The 22,978-nt window shown below is 32.3% G+C and overlaps 3 protein-coding genes across 4 annotated transcripts; all 3 read right to left on the bottom strand.

The window, feature by feature from the left end:
• Window positions 1-1,136: 1,136 nt before the first annotated feature.
• On the bottom strand, window positions 1,137-4,222 carry LOC139839886 (E3 ubiquitin-protein ligase SINAT5-like). The gene is made up of 3 exons (XM_071830085.1): window positions 3,609-4,222; window positions 2,572-2,958; window positions 1,137-1,588 (listed from the first exon to the last, which is right to left on the bottom strand). The coding sequence occupies exons 1-3, from the start codon at window positions 3,861-3,863 to the stop codon at window positions 1,226-1,228; spliced, it is 1,005 nt and encodes a 334-aa protein (XP_071686186.1). The 5' UTR covers window positions 3,864-4,222; the 3' UTR covers window positions 1,137-1,225.
• Window positions 4,223-5,921: 1,699 nt separating this feature from the next.
• LOC139839885 (CLP protease regulatory subunit CLPX1, mitochondrial) lies at window positions 5,922-11,177 on the bottom strand. 2 transcript variants are annotated; one of them, XM_071830083.1, is made up of 14 exons: window positions 10,449-11,177; window positions 10,145-10,203; window positions 9,581-9,681; window positions 9,389-9,468; window positions 9,252-9,302; window positions 9,085-9,159; window positions 8,914-8,991; window positions 8,385-8,441; window positions 8,225-8,295; window positions 8,048-8,147; window positions 7,242-7,346; window positions 7,097-7,159; window positions 6,886-7,008; window positions 5,922-6,280 (listed from the first exon to the last, which is right to left on the bottom strand). In XM_071830083.1, the coding sequence occupies exons 1-14, from the start codon at window positions 10,965-10,967 to the stop codon at window positions 6,047-6,049; spliced, it is 1,716 nt and encodes a 571-aa protein (XP_071686184.1). In that variant the 5' UTR covers window positions 10,968-11,177; the 3' UTR covers window positions 5,922-6,046. The 2 variants fall into 2 exon arrangements, with proteins under 2 accessions (XP_071686184.1, XP_071686185.1); XM_071830084.1 differs by having other exon boundaries at window positions 9,581-9,685; window positions 10,449-10,821.
• A 6,892-nt stretch (window positions 11,178-18,069) lies between these two features.
• On the bottom strand, window positions 18,070-21,662 carry LOC139839882 (protein DEFECTIVE IN MERISTEM SILENCING 3). Its single transcript, XM_071830080.1, has 7 exons — window positions 21,501-21,662; window positions 21,308-21,422; window positions 20,998-21,223; window positions 20,729-20,920; window positions 19,746-20,066; window positions 18,848-19,073; window positions 18,070-18,422 (listed from the first exon to the last, which is right to left on the bottom strand). Exons 1-7 carry the CDS (start codon window positions 21,660-21,662, stop codon window positions 18,378-18,380), a joined length of 1,287 nt encoding a protein of 428 aa, XP_071686181.1. The 3' UTR covers window positions 18,070-18,377.
• Window positions 21,663-22,978: the final 1,316 nt, after the last annotated feature.

The raw sequence follows: 22,978 nt of genomic DNA, 5'->3' as shown, positions 1-22,978 counted from the left end.
TTGTGTGTTCTTATTCTCATGAGTTTATACTATGTTTTCTGGATTTTGCTGTCGCAATTTGGGGGTTTCTGTTCAGATCTATTGGGAAGAAAGCCTTGCTCGAAATTGCGTTTTTAAAAGTGAAAATTACGCATCAGTTTCCATTCCGGGAGGAAGGTAGGCTTCGACCAGGTTGTTACCAATGGCACGTTCGTGAAACACTTGATGAATCCTTGTTGAATCTGGAAGTTGGAGTTTATAAGCAGTTGTTCCGACACGTTCAGTGATTAGGATTGGGCCATCAAAATCTTGAGGACAACTTTTGATTTATCCGGCGAATCACTGATCGTTGTCGGTGTTAACACAGTTTTAAAAATACCCATTCTTCGATAGAGAATTAGATATCCATGGTGTTTATTTGCTGCTGCGTTCATATTAATCTGAGATCGTGAGTCCATCAAACATGAAAAGGGAAAGTCCACATAAAAACGGGTCAGAAAGATCATGACATGGCACCAGTGAACAAACTTTTTATCAATCCTCTAGTCTCTAAATATATGGGTCGTCATTAAATGAAACGACGAAAGAGGGGGCAAGTTCAACCCATGTAGATACAAATGGGTCCATTAAGGTAGTTTTAATGACAAATGACTGAAATAAATATGGGTCATACAGGTTTAAACTTTAAAGCCGCCAAACCTATATTTTAATGCATAGAAATACACAAGCTCATAAATCATTTTGATTCAAATAAATTTCAAGTTTTGTAGTACTACTGTTTTCGTGATCAATATGGATGCGGTAGTTATTAATCCGACCCTTTATCTGCAATGCCCCGCCCCGCCCATGTTGCCACCTCTTCAATATCTGAATCCAAATAAAACAACAATAGAGGCAGTAATAATATATCACTGTATGCATAACATGATGCAAAAACATAAAAATAAAAAATGAAATAAATATAAATACCAATCATACAGAATATAAATATAAACAGATATGAAATGAAGGAATTCAATAGCTAATGCAACTTTGAATTCAACTAAACCACAAACAGATCAAGTATCAACAGTAGATTTCACAAGTTTTACAAGGGCGTAGCATTCATCATCAAAAATGAAAAAAAAAAAAAAAAAAAAAAAAAAAAGAAAAAACCACATTCACATTCGAAATTCACAATTCACAATTCACAATTCACATTCACATTCACATTCAAATGAAGATCATCAACACAAAACACAAAATCTCAACTACAAAGATTTGGAATACAAACACCAGCTTCATGATTCTGTTGTTCCTTCCATATCTTACCCGTAACTCTGAGTTTAAGTTCCTTCCTATCTCCACCCGAGAAGAAAAGCGCCATATTTCTTTGAATAATGAGTCCATCGTGACTGTCACGTACCTTTCGATGGCTATCTCGGATGCTTCTAGGTGTTCCTTCCCACGTAAGTTTCCGCCCGTTTGCTCCGACTTCTAAACTGTAGCTGTAGTTGCGTGCGTCCGCTTCGTCACCCATGAAGCGTAAAAACGCCATGTAAACTGGTGCCATTCCTAACTGAAACGCTTCGAAATGCAGGCAGAAGTACTGCCCAAAACAATGGAATACCTGCCAAAAAAATATTTCCAGTTAGTCCTATTAAACAAATCAAGTAGATATTAAAAACATATCGGTGGGATTTCAAGTATTCGCGATAAAAATATCTACGGCTTAAAGTATATAAGAAAACAACGATGGGATCTAAAGTATTCGTAAAAAGACATTAACTTGTCTGAAAAATGGAACAAGAATACAAGATGCATGTTCAAAATAACTTTCTTTTTGTCGCAAAACAAAATGTCGGTCGTTTAAGTATACCAAACAGTAATCATTTTATTCTGTAATCCATTTTAGGGATACCTTGTGAAAATTACCTAATTTTTAGAGGTGGATGGGTTACGTAAATAGGTCAAAAATGATACGTGTCAAAAAGGTGGGACCGGGTGGGTTGGTCCGTCAAAAAATTTATTCCTTTTTTCCTTAGATACTTAGTTCTAAGCTATCAAAAATGACTAATAACAAGTAATCCAAAATTTTGAACGAAGAAATGAAAGTAAGCAATTTGAGACTCTTTGGGTCCTAACCCATTCAACCTTATTTGACCTGTTTCATTTTAAACATAAGTTTATAAACTAACCTGTTTGAAAATCTACACGTATAATGTATACCGAATCAGTCATTCCTAAATAGATGGGTTAAAGTTGCCACCTTTATTAATATGCGTTCGGTTTACAAATTACAGAGTATATGCTACATGGCTACAGCACAATTCATGCCAGAACTAAATGATGATATTGACTTGTATAAACACGATAATCTACTTTCGATATTATTCAAGGCTAGTGAATCTATGCAGTAAATAGGCGGCCAAAAAAAATGTAAGAAGTCTCATACCCATGGGTGTAGACAAACAATTGAACAACATAAAAACCGTAAGGTTATATATTTTTCAGTTTCCCATAAATATATAATTATAATAAAAATATAAAAGAAAACAGAGAGAATATCAAAATCCTAGAGCACAAATACTTATAACAAGAGTTAAAACTAACCGTAAGCATCCAGGTGGCGTTTTCAACTTCACGGGGATTAGACTTGACATAACGATGGTTAAACGTACAACCCGTGTGCATATCTACTTTATGATCATCTCTAAGATGTGTAACCAGAAAAGGTATGTCTCCTGTAACCGAGCACTCTGAACCAGCATACGGGCAATTATACGGCCTGAAATTGCACAACGCTTCATGCTTAAGTTTGCTGTAATACGGGAATATTTCAGGACACCCCAACGAGATATATCTGCAAGGAAGTTCGAGTGATTCTGCAACTTTTTCCAACGCTAAGCATCTGATATCGCCCAATTCCTGTCTGCATGTTGGACATCGGTTTTGCACTCGTATTTTACAGGTTGAACATAACGTGTGTCCGTTGTGACACTGCACAAAAACAAAATTCAAGAAAAAATTAATTTCTTTTTTCAAAAATTTATCAGTGGATATTTTCGTAACCAAGAAAAGCGCATCGTTGAAAATTACAAATTGTGTTTATGTGATTATTGATCAGTTTAACAATTGGTGAAGAATATCAGCAAAATAATAATAGAAAAATCACCATCTCTAAACAACATCAAATCACTAAAAATCAAATTCTGAAAATTCTTTATATTTCATTTCGAATTTGTTGACGAAATTTCTGCGTTAAAGAGAGTGCAAACTCGTCATTAAAGTAAACAAATTAGTGTTTATGTACAGGTGGATCCAAGCAGTTGATGAACAATATCAAGAATATAATCAGAACCAACGCCATTTCCGAAATTTGAAATTTATTTTTTATTTTTGTTTATAAAACCCTTTGACCTAAATGTAACTTCAAGAATCAAGCAATCAAATAATCAATATAGGAATCAATCCGCCAATTGCATGCAATATTGCAAATCTAATCACAACATTTCATCCTATTTATCAAAAGAAACAAACCAAATTGAATTCAACTGCGAAATTAAATAAACAGAATTACCCTAATCGCAGAAATCAAACAATAATTCGAATTATATGTATACTTAAGAAAAAGAAATGATGAACAAAACCTGATGAATTGGAGGGTACATAGAATTAGTACAAACTGGGCATTCCAACAATTCATGAACACTTGTTGTAGGAGTCAAACCAGGGGGAAGAGCGATTCCCAAATTATTATTATTATTATTATTATTGATAGTATTATTACTATTGGTGATTGTATGAGGCTTTGATGAAAATTGATGATGTGTAATTTGGGGATGGACCTCTTCATCATCTAATCCATCTGAAGAAGAAACACACTCAATATTATCCAAATCCATAATCCTCTGTTTCTTGATTTCACAAACCCCAATTGAAAAGATTCAAATTTTTGAATCAATCTTACAAATCCAACGAAAACCCAAGTCAGGAATCTGAGAAAAGATTCAAACTTTACCTTCTGATGTCCATATATTTCAAGATAAATGTCAAACAGAAAGTGATGAAAACAGATCGATTTTGGGATTAAACAAACAAACCCCCCCTTCTTTTCTGTAAAATAATGGGTTTTTCTTTCGTCTCTCTCTCTAAAATTTTATTATTTGTGTAAAATGATGATTGCCGTTGAATTTGTTTTTGAAACTATTGAGATACAATAATCGGACGGCTGATATACGTGGGATAATGGATTTTTATTTTATTTTTGTGTTTGGTTGGCTTAAGAAAGTACATAAACAAAACGAATTATTTTTTCTCCTTTTATAACTACCATATACTATATACTATGTACTATGTACTATGTACTACTACGGAGTACTATATACTATAATTATCATTAAAATTACTCGTAATTTATGATTATGATTATATAATTTTTATTATTATTATTATTATTATTATTATTATTATTATTATTATTATTATTATTATTATTATTATCATTATTTAAATTTATTATTAATACTATTATTATTATTATATTAGATAAAATGGAAAGATAAGATAGGATAAAGTTTAATGTTTAACTAAGTTAATGTTATTATTATACATCATATATATCATTAATAGATAGATACTCTTCATACAAGTTCATTTTTATTGAGCACAATATCTTTATTCACATAAAAAATTTAATGGTTAAACAATAAAATTGAGGTTTATAACATTTGAGTTTTAAGCACTTTCAACATTGAAGTTCAAATAAATAATTAGAATTCAATGATTAACATATAAATATAATTAGAATTTAAACTGAATTAAATTCTAATTTATAAAGTTTTATAAAATCAGAATGTTTACCACTAATACATGGATGTGATAGGAATCGAGTATTAATACTAGTATAGTGTTTTTCTTAAATATTATTATATATTATATTATTATTAGTAGTATATTATTATTATTATTATTATTATTATTATTAGTTATTATTATTTTACTAATTATTATTATTATTATTATTATTATTATTATTATTATTATTATTATTATTATTATTATTATTATTATTATACTACTTATACATCATAACGCTTTTTCAAGAACTCGTTCCTTCGGTTTGTTCTGATTCCGATAAAGAGTACTATAAGTTTTGTGCACTCCTTTTTGGATTAGCGAGGAAACACCCTATGAACGAGCACAATGACTTTCTCATAGAGGGTAACACTTTGGTAATCAAGTCCTCTAGCGCGAGACCTGGTACCGGGTAAATTGCGCATTACGCGCACCCTCTCGTCACACTCTCTTTCTGAACGATTTGGCAAAGCCAAGAATCGAACTCGAGTGGTGTTCTTCATTGGGCAACTCGATGACCACTCAAGCAAACATGTGTGATTAAGTTTTGTTCACTTAAGGTACATTGTAATATACTTTTAATAAAGTCAACACTCCTTAAAAATATACATGTTTATTTATATATCCTAGTAAAATGCATACGTATATTTAACTTTGAGTTCTCTGAAAGAGGTGACTTATATGTGATTACAAGTCATCATCAATAAAAAAGATGAACAAACTTTTATCGATTAAAAATAATTAGCTCAAGTTATAAAAGCAAAAAGGCCACAATGAGCACATTGAGGGTAGGGGGTTTGGTTGGCACTATCAACATATACTTGGTGTCAAAGCATCACAATTCACAACTCATGGATATGTGTCTACTAACTAAAATTTGAGGGTCCATCTCTATCCACCTTTAGCCCATTAATTTCATTTTCTGACATATAAAAATCATCCATGTTTTCATCAACTTTAATAATACTGTCAAAAAGGTGGCAACAACATAAAAAAATAAAGTGTTTAGTACTTCAAAAACATTGAAAACAGCATTGTGTTATCTTACTGATATGATATATGAATAAAACAATGGTATTTTTGTGTAAAAACACTTAATGAAATGATTGAAGCATCCAACATAAAATTTACTTATTAGATGTATTTGTTTCTCATTAGAGATTAATTAAATTAGTACATATTATATGTACATGCATATGGAGATACTATCTATAGCATCTGCCAGTGTGATTTACAAAGCAGCAATAGAAGGCAAATCCGTCTCTGCCTCCACGTCAGCTTCCGTCTCGGGCTCGGCTACACCGTCCGCCTTCGTATCTTTGACTGCATATTGTGACAGATAACGGTCAAATGAACCTTCACCGTGAAGGATTTTAGCACCGCAACCCTTTTCGTTAACCCCAACAGCCTCCTCATCAACCACCACAGCTTCTATTATATCTTTACCTGTTCTCACATCAGGAATCTGCAAAAAATTCGTAAATTTCTCATCTTTTTTCAAACAGAAGGTCAATTTGGGTATTTTATTTTTTTAAATTCTTCTACCATTGTAAATTACTAGACAGTAAAACATATGAGTTTATGTAATTATTACAGCTTTAAACAACAAAAGCACATCCAAACATTATATCTTAAACTATATCGTTGCAGCTGATTACCTAATTTTGTTTATAGCATAACTACTTTGCACATCCAAATGTCAGATAAAATTTTATAATTCCACCTGAAATTTTGAAATATCCCATTCTAATTGCAACTAATTCGTCTTTAGTCTTTAAAGGCTACCTATTCAGTCATCGTCACTTAATATACAAGATAGCCAGTTTTAGATCCATTTGCTGAAGGGTATATTAGACATTTTTCAAGAGTCTCAATAACCACAACTATGGTTATTGGCGGACTTGCATAGAATCCTACCTACAAGGACAGGATTTATGGGAAATAGTTGCTGGCAGTGACAAAACGCCTCCACCAAAAGAAAATGCCGAAGCCTTGAGAAAATGGAACATCAAGGCTTAGACATTTTACAAATCTATATTTCAGTAGGATGAAAATAAAAAAATTACAAACCTCAAACATGGCGTCCATCAATATGTTCTCCAGTAACGCCCTTAAACCCCGAGCACCCGTGTTCTTAGTTATTGCTTTCCTCGCAATTAATTTCAACGCATTTTCGGTATAATGTAGCTTAACCTACCATAAGAACAAACAAGACATATATAACGATCGCAAAACATGTTGACCCAAAAAATAAAATAACCAAAGGAGACAAAAGACTTACTCCATTCATCTGAAATAACTTCTTGTATTGTTTGCCTAACGCATTTTTCGGCTCAGTTAGCACCTATACAAAGTAAGTGCTCATTTGGATGAACTTGAATATGCTAATGCTTAGAGCGTAATATATAAAATCATATAAAAGGTACCTGGATAAGTTGATTCTCGGTAAGAGCTAATAAGTTGACAAGAATTGGAAATCGTCCAACGAATTCAGGTATCAAACCATAAGCAATAAGATCACTACTTTCGACCTGATAAACATAAACAACCCAAAAAGCATAGAATCAGTAAAACAAAAACTTGTTGCAGAAAAGAACTTTATGACGTATTTTGTTGTTTGAAGTTGTAAATACGGAACTAATAAATGAAAAACAAAACAGGCATTCTTAACTATTATTGAAGTACTTAAATTCAAAGGATTGACAAACTTTTTTCAATCAATTACGGAGTATATAAATATTTCTTATACATGATTTGATAGCAAATTCTTTCAACAATGGTTTGCAAATAACTAATCAATTTTTCAATAGTCAAGGTTGCAAAAATCGGTATTCGGGGAGTAACCGGTCGGGACTTTTTGGACGGGACTTTTTGGGGAGTGCTCAGGCGGGACTTATTGGGGTGTACTCGGCAACTGTGGGAGTACTTGGGGAGTACTCGGAAATTGACCAAGCTTGACTTTGACTGATTTTAACTGACTTTTGACCGATTTTCCGAGTAATTCCGAATTTTGACCGAGTACTCGCCTAGTGGTTAAAGAAAGAGAAACAAGTATTCTCAATATTTCTCAATTAGTTTCATTGTGGCAGGTATTAAACTGAATATATAAAAAAGTAATTATTTGGCCCCTAACTGAATAGATAACTATAATCAATATCTCTCTACATAATTAGATAACAATTATGTAAACACAAATACAGTTAATTCGTTCATAATAATGAACGGAGCTTACAGTTTCCAACAAGGTTGAAGTCACAGCTGCAGTTGTAACACCTCCGGCTCTCATGTTAGCACGAACAGGTGCCCCAAACCCAATCGACGAGTCTTGACGTCTGGATATAAAAAGACGTTATAAAACATGAACACTGAGACTAAATCACTAAATGAAAACTATTGTACTAAAACATACCTTTCTGAAATGGTTTTTTCAAGATCTATGAAGGCACCCCCACATATAAACAAGATATCTTTGGTATCAATCTGTAAAAATTATAGTAGAGCCAATATTCAAAATTTAGTTTATAAACTCGTTAAAATGTTTAAATGGTCAATCAATCAGTGGAATTTACCTGAATATTGTCTCCTCTAGGATGTTTTCGCGCCCCCTTTTCAGGGACATTAACAACCTGGATTATAGGTTAACTAAAATTAATAAACTTACTCCACACGACCGATTAATTGTTCCAATCGGCAGAATGATGCACACTTATAGGTGGCAAAGTAAGCGGGTCAGGCATGTTGGATATCAGGTCTAAAGGTACCTTTTTATGCAGGTTGACCTAAATAACTTATAAAGTTAAATTTTTTATAGATAATTAGTGTGTCAAAGGTGATTACAAAAGATAATACTCCGATAATAATCTAATTATTAATATAGTGAACATACTTATTTAGGAAATTTTATTCATTTATAATACACCATGGGAGATATTTTACAAGTTTGAGACGTTCCATTTTGAGCTAACTCTTTTATAACACTTATTTAACTCGTCAAAAATTAAGCATAATTGAGACCAATTCATAAGTAAATTAGTCGAAATTGCCAACTCTACATAACCCAATATAAGTATGCCGAACTTAATAATAAAAAGCACGTACAGTCCCTTCTAGCATCTTCAATAAAGCCTGCTGCACACCCTCACCCGATACATCTCTGCTAATATTAACACTTTCAGCCTGTGAAAAAAAAAAAGCAAGAAATTAAGAAAGTCACACGGGGAACATATATAAATATATAAACTGAGCTCTAACAAATATGTGTAAATCAACCTTCTTTGTTATCTTGTCGACTTCATCTATATACACAATGCCCTGCTGAGCGGCTGCTACGTTATAATCAGCAACCTAAACCATATAATTTGTTATATAATTCATCAAACGTGAAATATCGCCCTTAAGAAAGACAAACGATTTAGTAGCAAGTTTAAGGGGCGTACAGTCAAGAGCTTGTATAGAATTGACTCGACGTCTTCCCCAACATAACCAGCCTGCAAGCATAAAATGTTTTTAAAAAAATGTAGTAGCATATGAAACATGCTACTGCAATTAACCAAATCGAGAATAAGAAACATGCCTGGGTGAGTGTAGTAGCATCTGCAATGACAAATGGAACATTTACCAAGCGAGCCAGTGTTTTTGCGAGTAGCGTCTTCCCTGGTTAGGATATATATTTTAAGTAAATATGTAGCAACAACTATATGCATACAATTATTGTAAGAAAGAATTTGCACAAAATTGATCAATTACTTAGAAGAAAAAAGATAACCTGAACCGGTTGGACCCATTAGAAGAATGTTACTTTTTTCAAGTTCTACTGCCTCATCATCATCCATATTTGTCTTGTCATTTCTCGAATGCCCTGCAGGCCTAACTTTGCAAGTTGTAAATCCATATATCAGGAGCATTTATCACTAGTTTAATATGTGGTTGAAATTGATTATCGGATTGTTGTAATTTCAAGTTGAAATAACAGTTTGTGGTGGTCTATTTGGGAGTTATATACAGTGCTACTGTCCATTAAGGGTCAAACAATCAGAGATTGAAAATACCTGAAACTAAAAAGATGACCAAATGAGGAGTAATTTACATATATATACAGTTACTGTACTAAACATTTCCTTAGGTAGTTACAATTTGACCCACAACCATCAAGAGCGGTTATTACTTATTGCAACTTTCAAGTAAAAACAGCACATCCAGATCCTATCTCCTCCTAAACCACATCTTAGTACAGCTGCTTATCTTATTCTAATTATTCGACGAACAAATATGTTCTTTAAAAACATCAAATACCAACAAAAAGATGAAAAATATCAAACAGAGTGCTTACTTCTGTGAAGTGTCAATAGAGATCCTCTTGTAATGGTTGTAAACTGCCACAGCAAGCACCTGTATTATTTCAAGTTATACAGATTAGTGCAAACACATACAAAATGTTACTAAAATCCCAATTTTCCATTGCATACATATCAATCATATCAATCATATTTAGATGAAAGTTAATACAAAACATTCTCCTTTTTCATTCAAGTATCAAGTGATTAACAGTAATAAACATAAACAAATAGTTAAGTTATATCATTAAGCTTTTATACTTCAAACTTGATAGAAACAATAATACTTAAAAGTACAACCTTTTTTGCTCTTTCTTGACCAATGACAAACTTATCAAGGCCTTTACAAATCTCTTTAGGAGTTGGGAAATTGTTGCCCAAACTAGACCCACCCCAACTCCCATCAGCAGAACCCGAACCGGATCCGGACCCACCAATACTCGGGTCAACCCCACTGGAAACCGGAACCATCTTAAGACCCGGCTGAGAAACAATCCCAGCTCCACCAGGAGGTTGCCAAACCTCAGGTGGTTCCCCATATTCACCACCACCAGATATATTATCCACTAATTTCCTACTACTACTATTATTATTAACAATAAGTTCGCCAGAGATTGAAAAGGGTCTGAAGGATTGATGTTGGTGATTGTGATTTTGAGGGATATAATTGTCTAATTTATTGGTAGTTGGAATTGAACAAATGACTTGGGTACTGGGTAATATGCGGTGAGTTGAAATAAAGTATCTGAATTGTGAAAGTGATGGTGATAAAGATGATGTTGCTTTGTATGATTTTGATCTTAGAGCAGCTGCAGCCATGGCGGTTGATGATGAAGGTCTAAAAACTGGAAAAAGATTCGATTTTGATGGAAATATGTGGGTCTTTTAGAATCATGAAAACATGGGTTTGAGAAGAAAAAAAAATGAAAAAGATATGATCTTTTTGAGGAAATTTGTAAAATTTTTGGTTAGGAATTGCTATTGTTGGATTCAAGATACAAACAGAATGATGTTACGTTGATTTTTTTCGCATTTTGGTCTTAAAAGAGACTTGTGGAAGTTAGCAAAAGCAGAAAAAATAAAGATGTGTTTCACTTGTCTGGAACTTGATTGATTTTACCATCAGATTGGGGAAATTCAGCATTCTAAATTTGGTAAATAACTAATCCTCACTTCGCGCCGGAGGCTCCGTTTTAAATGCGAGTTAAAAAAAAGTGTCAGATTTATTTTGTAAAAAAAAAAAAATCGACATCTAACGTTGAAGGGTAGTTCCTTTGTGAAAGTTGCTTCTTTTAGCGTTCGGGTTTTTTTTTTAAAGTTAGTTGATCTATTTTGTAAAAAAAAATATTTTTCGACACCTTTTGGTAGCATTGAAGGGTTGTTCCTTTTATGAAAATTACTTTTTTATCGTTTGAGACAAAAAAAAATAGCACAGTAGTAGCGTGGTGAGTGTTATTATTCAATATTTTTAGTGTTAATGATGGGATAAATAATATTTTAGAATATAGGTATAAAATGAGGGGGTTCGATTTGTATTTTAATGAAAGTTAAGGGGTTGGGTGTGTGAAAAATGAAATATTAAATAGTACTATAAAATGGGGGGGTTCGATTTGCATTTTAATGAAAATTAGGGAGTTGAGTGTGTAAAAAATAAAATATTAAATAGTACTATTCATAACTAAGAAGACAAATTTTGTCTATTAGTTATATTAGTAATAGTAATTAGGGATATGGGAGTATCTGATTAGTTACATTTTTTATTTTTTGTTTGTTTACAAAATGTCCATGAACAGAAAGATAAAGATAAAATAAAAATAATAATAATACCAAAATAAAGATTATTTTTTCAACTTTGACTTTAACATTTTTGTGTTATATAATATCACATGAAAGTTTAATTAATGAAAGCATATTTATAAACAATTCATTCATATAATTTTTTTTATCAAACATTATATAGCGCAAACAAAAATTTAAAAAAAAATCTTTTAAAAGTTGAACATGACAGTTATTTTGAAATGTAAGGAGTATATTTTACTACTAATAAGTTAAGTTATCATTATAAATAATAAAACAAGTTATCATTGTTTCTTAAATTTATCAATCAAAATGACTTAGTCATAAGTTCTTTAAGACCCCATGACGAGTATTCCTCAATTAGAGTGCATTTATCTACCTTTTAATTGAATAGTTTAACGTTGAATCATTTAGCACGTTTATTTCTGACATCTGAATGATATATATTGCTGCTGAATGGTTACCATTCAGAGGTGGAATTCTCTCTTAACCATTAACCATTTAAATTTTATGTAATATTTTTTTAACCTATATCAAAAACACTTATTTTAAACAGTATCTTATAGTTTTTATTCACGTCGAATGTTAATAAGATAATTTTACATCATTCATATTATTCGTTCAATATAATACAAAATATCAAACATGTTGTCATGCGGAAGTAACTTCATTTAGAACTTTTAAATCATTCAGATTATGAACTATTCAACACTTAATCATTCAGTTTAATCAAACGCACTCTTAGGTTATATGTGCTATCAAAAAGTAAGTGTTAATTAGAGTTGATTGGGTTTGACATAAGCCAACTTCTTGAGTAGACTGTGGAAGCCATAAAATAAACCGTGTTTAGGGATAAGTTCAAGGTTTCAAGACTACATGATCCCATTGGACCTTTGGATTCGCGTTCCTGATACTACTCTAAACAATCTCAACCGAAAAATCTACCAGCTCGTTATTAATATTCTTCCACATAATTGTATCAGGCACACTCCCATTAATGGTCAGAAAAGAAAGATTATGGAGTGATGGGTTAGATTTATCATTCGACGGCCGTCGAACACATTAATCATCTATAACACTTTCACGAATAGTAGTAGTTAGGCAAAGACCTGATTAGCAAGATGACCAATATATGACCATGTGTCTAATCTTTCTCATGTTTATGATTTATTCGATTCAATCTCTAGTTAAAGATCTAATGTTAAAATCTTTCTCCATACACAACTCGGGTGCTTAAAAGTTTTACACCCCTTTTAAGCGGTGTTTATAGACCTATTTAACTCACAAAGTGTTCTTAAACGAATTAAAAATACTAGAGGTGTATACAAAGACAAAATTGCATGGGGGGGTCCCTGTGGTTTGTTCGAAATAACAAGCGGAGTCTAAAAGAATTTTTTCACCTTGGGGGGTCATTGTGGTTTGCAATAGTTTCATGGGGGGTCCAATTGCCTAACACCGTTATCTTTTTTCTGTTAACTTTCATCATGTGCATAGCATGTGAGGGTATAAATTCATATTTATTCACCCTGTCCTTTTAAATCTCTCTTTCTTCACTTTTTAATTAAATAATTTACTTTTTCTTTTTTTTTTCTCTTCAAATCACCCACTCCTGCTATTTTCGATTTCATTACTTCTTCACTTGCACATATCAAAATTAAAACCCCATTATTGAAAGGACCCGTTCATATACATTATAAACGATGCACAATAGTTGATTACATTGCGAGGTATTTGACCTCTATATGATACATTTTACAAACATTGCATTCGTTTTTAAAAGACAATCTTTCTTTACATCGAAAATTGACAGGCATGCATACCATTTCATAGTATCCACTATCCAACTATAAATTGATTTAATAATAATCTTTGATGAACTCAATGACTCGAATGCAACGTTCTTCGAAATATGCTATGAAAGACTCCAAGTAACATCTTTAAAATGAGCAAATGCACAGCGGAAGATTTCTTTAACACCTGAGAATAAACATGCTTTAAAGTGTCAACCAAAAGGTTGGTGAGTTCATTAGTTTATCATAATCATTTATTTCCATCATTTTAATAGACCACAAGAATTTCATTTCCAGTTCTCATAAATATACGTCCCATGCATAGAGACAAAAATAATCATTCATATGGTGAACACCTGGTAACCGACATTAACAATATGCATATAAGAATATCCCCTATCATTCCGGGATCCTCCTTCGGACATGATATAAATTTCGAAGTACTAAAGCATCCGGTACTTTGGATGGGGTTTGTTAGGCCCGATAGATCTATCTTTAGGATTCGCGTCAATTATGGTGTATGTTCCCTAATTCTTAGATTACCAGACTTTAAATAAATAGGGGCATATTCGATTTCGATAATTCAACCATAGAATGTAGTTTCAATTACTTGTGTCTATTTCGTCAAACATTTATAAAAGCGCATGTATTCTCAGTCCCAAAAATATAAAGGGTAAAAAGGCAAATGAAACTCACCATACTGTATTTCGTAGTAAAAATACATATAACGTCATTGAACAAGTACAAGGTTGGCCTCGGATTCACGAACCTATATTAATTATATATATTTATATGTTGGTCAATATTTGTATAGCAATTTAGGTCAGGTCATAGTGTAATTCTATCCTATAGCTCGAGTCTGACTCTACAATATAGTAACATGTTATATTACTCATGCTCAATTAAGATTCTAGTAAAAGGTGACGTGTGAAACAACGTAACACAAATGGTTTCATAATCATAAAATAGTATTTTAGATTTTTTTTTTTTTTTTTTTTTTTTAGAGAAAATCAACACAAAAAGTTAACTGAAAAGTTAACAGAAAAAGTCAAAGTTCAAAGTCAAAAGTCAAAGGTTAAAGTCAAAAGTCAAAGGTCAAAGTAAAAATGAGGTCGCATGCAAATATATAATAACTTATACAAAAATGATTTTCGGTCAAACATGACTAAACGGGCCACTTCAGCTATTGTTAGAAAAATTATCGGAACTCCGATTGATAAACGGCCAAAGATAAAAGTTACACATTACCAAAAAAATTAAGCATAAATATTACAGAAGTAAACTAAACCTAGACAACTCGTAGTTGCCAACGCGTTTTCGGCGTTTCAAAGTTAATTTTTCAGCTTTAATAAATTTACAAAAGTGACCGAGTAGCCTACTTTGGAGATTTTTAGAAAATTCCTCAAAACTCGTATTGACAAACGGTCAAAGCCTGCAAATTCTCGTTACCACAAAGATATAACATGATTTTTGGCAAGAGTAAACACATATCAGGCCGACCATGACAACTGATACAAAACTGACATTTTTAAATAAAAAAGTTTCAGCTCTTTTTAGAATTTTAAAATGTGACCAAACCGTCAACTTTGATGATTTTTAGAAAAATCGTCGAGACTCGAATTGACAAACGGCTAGAGTTGTTTATTAGACCTTACAGCAAAGAATTCAGTGGTATTTTTTTATATATATGAAACAACGCAGATCAGCGAGAATTTCAGTTCCTGTTTCGACATTTCATCAAAATTTGCAAAACTTCTTTTGTCCATAACTTGACAACCGTTCAACGAAACGAGACGTGCTTTATATGAAAATTCATCTACTCGACGAGTAGAATCCAAATAACCACTTTTTATAACCCATAAAATTAGTTCACTAATTATCATCAGCAATTTTAATTATGAAATTAATTATGCAATTTGTTTATTTCATAACTTTCTAACCATTACTTGGATTCAAGTAATTCTTAAACCAAAATTCAACTATTTTTCGCTAGCTTTTCAACGACATGCATATCTTATACCTTATCTCAATCGTATATGTAACTAATTCAGGAATCAACATAACCTATCTAATGGCAATATCAAAAGTACAAGCATGCATAATCCTATATACTCGAGCACTAGTCAGGGATACACTATTAGTATGTAAAAATTAAATTATGAGTACTCACATATCAATATTGAGATTCAATATTGCAGGAAAGGTACGTAAACGCAACGGAGATGATAAACACTATATTGACCTCACGAGCATACCCATGAACCATACTCAATCACCTCCATAGCTATAACCCATAATTTCCTTAATCTTATCCCACTCGAAAAAACAACTTCGAAATCACTGGGACAGCACTCCGTCGTAATATTTTATGTATACTAATAATATCTTGAGATAATACGGAGTAAATATATATATGTAAATCGATTGAGAGAGTTTAGAGAAAACTATTTTCAAGTTTCTATGAAATAATGAAACTTATTGAATTCTATTTATAATAGATTTTTGAATTATTAAAGTGAATTATTAAAGTATGAATTATTAAAGTGAATTATTAAAGTATGAATTATTAAAGTGAATTATTAAAGTATGAATTATTAAAGTTAAAGTAAAGTAAAAATAAAGTAAAGGTAAAGTTTAAGTATAGTAAAAGTATAAAACTATGTACGTATAATACGCGTATAAATATATATAATATTAATTTAAATCGTTATATATATTTAATAAAATAAAATATAAATATCGTTATCTTTATCATACTAGTTAAGTAATGAGTTGTCAAAAGTGGTTCTAGATATTTATAAAAGTTATATACGTTTTAATAATAAAGTTCTTTTTAAACTGAAAACGTTTTTGTACGTTTGAAACTAAATAGATCAATCGAGTCTTTATGAGATTCAATCTTCCACTATCCTTTGTCTAGTTCTCAATGATTGACAATTTGTTCATATTTATAAATCACTTTACCATTTTCCGAATATTGTTAAAATGAAAAGATTTCTCAAATCAACGTGGGCCTTTCAACAGAGTCTTGTAATCATAATTCAATATATCTGATAATTCAATCATTTGATCTTATCTTCTAATTCCATTGATAAACATTTTGAAACAGATACAATCATATAAAGTATTTAATCTAATATTTTGTTTACGTTTCAAGTTATAATATATATACACATATACATATATAATCATATTCGTTTAATGGTTCGTGAATCGTTGGAATTTGGTCGAGGTTGAATGAATGTATGAACATAGTTTAAAATTCTTGAAATTTAACTTAACAAATATTGCTTATCGTGTCGGAAACATATAAAGATTAAAGTTTAAATTTGGTTGGAAATTTCCGGGTTGTCACAATTATTAGATCTACTTTAATACCCCATTATTTCATAATCACAAATACAAAAGTTTGGATCTCGAAAACTAGATCAGAAAAAAATACACCCATAATCAATGATGAAGATGAAGCGATGATGATGAATCGATGAAGATGAAGCGATGATGATGAATCGATAATGGTGACGACAGTGAACTCCGGAATATATGTTTTCCTTTCAAATCTTCGTGCAACGCCGTGAGGAGAACTGTTGTTGTCGATGTTTACTCCGACGAGTTCAGTTCGATGATGGTTGTTTACAATTGTTTTCGTTCTTGGTGATACAATTGGGTTTGACTCCTGAACAACTTCGTGAAAGGTTTGGCTTTTTCCAATTTTAACCTAATCTTGATCCATATCATTGTTTCCTGTATGGATTTATGTTGATGTTGAATTATGTCCAATCGTTGAGTGTTAATTGATTCTGTATCATCGATTAACATGAGTTGAAAAGATTCAAATGCCAAAACACTCTTAAATTTGATAACTGAAGAACAGGGTTGTTTGATGATATAGATCTATAATTTTAAATTTGTTTCGATTTTGAGAGATAATGAGGACATCGCGTTGTTTGATGAACATGAACAAATGGATAATGATGATGATTTTAATTTTTTATTTTTAGATGTTTTGATGATAAATAAAAAGATGATATGAAGATGTAGAGAATTTAATGAAGAATGGGTGCAGGTATACTTAATACTTAAAAGGGGTAAAAAGAGAGGAAAAAAAAACTAAAGTGCCCTCACATGCTATGCACATGTTGAAAGTTAACAGAAAAAGATAACGGTGTTAGGCAATTGGACCCCCCATGAAACAAGTGCATACCACAGTGACCCTTAATGTCGAAAAAAAAATTTTGGACCCCGGTTGTTGTATCGAACAAACCACAGGGACCCCCCGTGCAATTTTGTCTGTATACAAACCACGGTTCATATCAACACATTAACTATAATACTAAAAAAACCCACCATTGGTAGTAGTTTCAAATACTTCGTCAACAAGGTCCTAAAATAATCATGATTTTAATGCCCAAATAAAAACAATCCAAAATGCAACAATTTGTTTGGGCAGTGGGGAAAGCGTTAATCCAAAATGATCGATGCCCCACATCATCTCTTCAAGCCTTCCTGCCTCTAGTAAGCAAGAAAGCGTTAACTACATTGACTTGACCCATTTGGTTGGTCTCTATTCGGATTATATTGAACAAATTCCTATTGAGCCTCAAACTTACACCTTGATTAGATTCTTTTATTATCAAAATTATTATCTAGGGGTCGATCTTCCTTGAGGAGTTGCTTGCATAGGGTACTGCAAATTTTTCACAAAAACGATTCATTAATATTATACCAGGTATAATATGATTTGTATGAATAAATAACCTAATCTTATTATCGTTTAAACAAAAAACAAGACTTTCATAGTAAAGTTAGAAATATTAACATACAAGACAATAGATCACATGGTCAAAGGTTGCACAAAGTGTAATGTCAGTACGTAAAACCTCCAACCCATAATTAAGAAAATAGAGTATCACTCTGATACTAGTGTTCCCATGTCAATTCAACTCTCCCTGCTTTAATAAGTACCAGCATTACCCGTTTTGAGAAATGTTCCTAACACGCCTGAACCCACCCAACCTGCCCATTTTGCCACCTCTGCTATTCTGTTTTTATTTTTTTTGGGAGCATCAATGAAGTTGAACAAGATACAAAGATCAGATATTCAGATGTTACCTGCATTGTATACGGTGAACTTTGTGCCATGAAACCGATAAACTCTTGCTTCTTGATTTCAAAGCTGTATTTGACATGGGCTAACATTGATTCTTCCCTTTGTAGATCTTCCATCAATCTTTCCTTTTTCCACTTAAGTTCCTTGAGATCTTTTTCAACTTGAACGTATGTCTCAGGTAAATAAGAAACTCCTGAAGTTATTGGAAATTTCACATTCATCTCTTCCCTAAATGAGTGACAGTAGCTTCATTAGCCAATCAACATCATATTTCAAAGTTTCTTGCATATGGAAAATTAACATCTGGACGTTATACTCATTCAAGTTTCTAAAAACATCACTTTAACATCGTTTAAGGTGAGGTGGCAATTTCAAGTATCTAAAAACATCACTTTAGCACCACTTAATACCTTATACTCATTCACGTTTATAATGATATCACTTATGACTTCTGACACTATTGTATACTTGGGAGATAGCATTTTCAATTCAAATGTTCAATTACCTAAAAATGGCTCGAATCAGTTACAATTAAACCATAGCTGGTCATCTAACTACACAAACCAAAAAAAAAAATGTAAGCTTAACGTAAATGGGTTAAAACTATCCCACAGCATCTTTTATGCGGAAAACCTCTTAAACCATCTATTTAAAAAAACATTTAGTCTGCTAATAAACATATTGTTGTGATCAAATTTGGAACACTAAGACCTAAACTTTATAAAAAAATAAACAAACCAGGTTTCGAGGTCAATCAACCCAACCCCTGTTTCAACTCATACAAAATTTAACTTTTTTACCCAACCCGTTACAGATCCTACCAACACAGCCAAGAATGTGAAGCAAATTAATCAAGAAAATAACAGAACGTTGAAATATTAGTAACAACATATAAATTACCGAGTGCCAAGAGAAAATACACCGCTCCTCTTAATAATCCCTCCATCCAATGAGACGGCTCCATCATATATGCAAGGAAGGGCCTGTAACATTTCTGCCCTGGTTTTATAAACTTGCAGCCGCGAGAAGAGAGTATAAAAAAGCGTCTCTCTTAAACCGTTGCCATCGTGTGTTAGATAGAACAAATGTGCATTATCAATATGAATCATATTGACAGCAAAACCAATGAACCCTGGTGGAGTTTCACCACTTGGTAATCTTGGTTTCGCAATGTCGAGCCTCTTTTGCGGGTCGTTAGGCAGATAATCACCGACATATGGCCTATATACATACTCACAAGCACAAAATGCATCAGAAAATACACCACCAACAATACACCATCCAAAATTTCATTGGATTAAGAATAGGCAAGTCAGGCAGGTTAGGTAAGGTAACAGGTCAAAACAGGCCAAGCAAGAGTTTGGTTGACCCAAAACACTTGCTGTCCAATATCTTATAACAATTTGTGTGTCAATTACGATACCATAATTTGTATTGTCACGGTAACAGTAATTTGAAGCCAATTTTCTCAAGTTTACCTTACATGTTTGACCCGTTAGAGATAAATTATAACCAAAATTGACCCGTTTATAAGTAAATGGGTCAATATGGCCACCTCGACACCAAGGTTGCAAAAATCGTTACTCGGCGAGTACTCGGTCGGGACTTTTGAGGGAGTAATCGGTAACTCGGGAAGTAATCGGTTTGGACTTTTTAGACATTTAAATAATATATTTCATAAATATACAAGAAATCCATAATGAACATAAACCTAAACGTTAATATAATTGTCTAGAAACATAAACATTATCTTCATTTGTTCAAGAACTCTAGATTTTTAATTTAAATTCATATTACATGTTGACCAATATTAACTATGACCGATTTTGGCTGACTAAATCTGATATTGACCCATTGACCAATTAATTAATAGAAAAACGTACATCGTATTTTCAAGACAGATGAGATTAATACGCCCCTCCAAAGTCTGTCCTATGGCAGTTGCTAAGCCATAAACACCAGCACTTGTATCTATAGCACCGTCTTTATCATACGTTACTAGAGCTTTCACGCCATCATATGACATGCTCACTAATGCCATCATATTATCTAGCCCAACGTACTCTGATAAAAGCCTGTCGTATAAAAAACGAGTAACATTGTAACGAGTCTTCATTAAAACGTGTCAAATGTTTCACTAATTAAAACTAACCTGCTAAGATTATCATCAGTAGTTTTCCCAAGAGTAGCTACAACACCAAGAATATCTTTGACCTGAGTAGCCTGATTTCGCTGACGCTTCAGCTGGCAAAAAATAGCAGCAGCTGATTTCTCGTATTTCATAATACTTCCAATTGTTGCCTCTTCACTTTGCATGTGTAAAAGATCATCATTCTCTATCTTAGGTGCAGTTGATGAATGATACTTTCCCAAAGTAACTGAAAACAAAAACGAAACAATTGTAATAGTAAAGTTACTGAATGCAAGATAGGTAATAGATAAGACACCGAAATGAATATTACCTTGTGTATCTGTAATTACATCATCTAAGCTGTTCTTATGAGTCTTTAAAAACTTAATGTTATCTTCATGCTGTTTAATCTTCTTTCCAAGTAACATCATATCATTCTCAAGTTTCTGTAAAGATTGAACAGACAACCTAAGTTCAACGTTCTACCCTAATCCGTAAAACAATTTTAAAGTGACATTAACAACCTTAGAAGGATTAACAATTGCTTCTGCTAGACTGAATGCACCATTCTCCATTCCCTGATTCGTAACGTTAGGTGACTCATTGTGACCGCCATAGTTCACTCCTGATGGAACTTGTACACTTAACGCATTCGGACGAATCATTGCCTGAAATGTTTCAAACATCTATATAAACCACTTTTAATGCAATGTGCCATCATTTTTTGAGATTGTGGTAATTACAAATTATCCCGATACATGTAACAAGTTTCGCAACTCGAAAAGAGGTAATGATTAATGAACATTTATATCATTAATTTCAATTTTTCATGTTCGAAGGGCGTCAAACAGATTAGCTAAAACCCTAAAAATTGGCGGAGCTGGATTAATGAGCTAACGTTAGTAAATTAAAGCATGCAAGTCAACAGATCGAAACATAATTGTTATAGAGTTTACAGAAATAAAGCAATTGAAGAAAAACAATGATTTCAGAAATCAAAATTATAACGCGATATTAAAACCCTAACGGAAATGGTTACCTGTTGACTGGACGACGAATACATGATTATTGGAGTAGAATTGGGATTTCGATCAGATTGATTTCAAATCGGGTAGAAATGCAATGTAGCTAGAGCTGAACCCCCAAATTGAAATCGGGTGGGTAGTAATTTGCGAGTGTTATGTAAGGGTTTTTAGTACGGAATGATTGTTGAAAGTTGAAATTGAACCAACAGTGGATCAGTGCATTTTAGGCACATATCAAGTTTTTACAAAATTTCCATAAAATTTTGGGAATTTTCTAAACAGAGCGTTTAGAATTTTAAGAAATGCATTATATATTTATATTTATATTTATTCACTTTGTCCTATTAATTTTCCGTTTTTGCGTTTTTACAATTAAAAAAAAAATATATCTAAGAGCATTTGTACCTCGTTTTGTGAGTATAATTTATGATTTCATCAATGCTAAAAAAAAAAAAAAAAAAAAATAAATAAATAAATAAATCTCTACACTTTACATTTTTTTCAAGTTCGATCACCTGCATAATTTGTCTGATCGTCAGTTAATTGCTGCTGTTGAAGTCTACGTTCAAAGCATGCTGATGAGTCTCAAGGTGAAAAAGTCCGGAAATACGGTTATTGTAGCATCTAGATGGGTTTAATGTGAAACAATTTGTATTTGCAGAAGGATTAAGTATGGTGTAGCTTTGGTGTTATTCGAGCTGTATTGCTCTTTTGGTTGTATTTGTCTTTTTGGGTTAAATTATTCCATGCCTGTGTATTGTAATTGGTGTTTATTGTAATATATTTTTGCCTTTTGGAAAAAAAAAAAATTTGTCTGATTGACACTCAACTTCTTTTAGCAAGACAATACGTTTCTCGTCTTACATTGTAATGTGATGATAATATGAAAGAAAACGTACCTCTTGAGTAGACAATAAGTCATGATTATGCTCCGTAATGAATTTTCTAACTTGCCACTTTTTAGGAAAACTTTCATT

The sequence above is a fragment of the Rutidosis leptorrhynchoides genome, chromosome 4 (assembly GCF_046630445.1).
Source record: "Rutidosis leptorrhynchoides isolate AG116_Rl617_1_P2 chromosome 4, CSIRO_AGI_Rlap_v1, whole genome shotgun sequence".
NCBI lineage: Eukaryota > Viridiplantae > Streptophyta > Magnoliopsida > Asterales > Asteraceae > Rutidosis > Rutidosis leptorrhynchoides.
The sequence above is the reverse complement of the archived record's forward strand: the minus strand, read 5'-3'. Positions and strand labels throughout refer to the sequence as shown.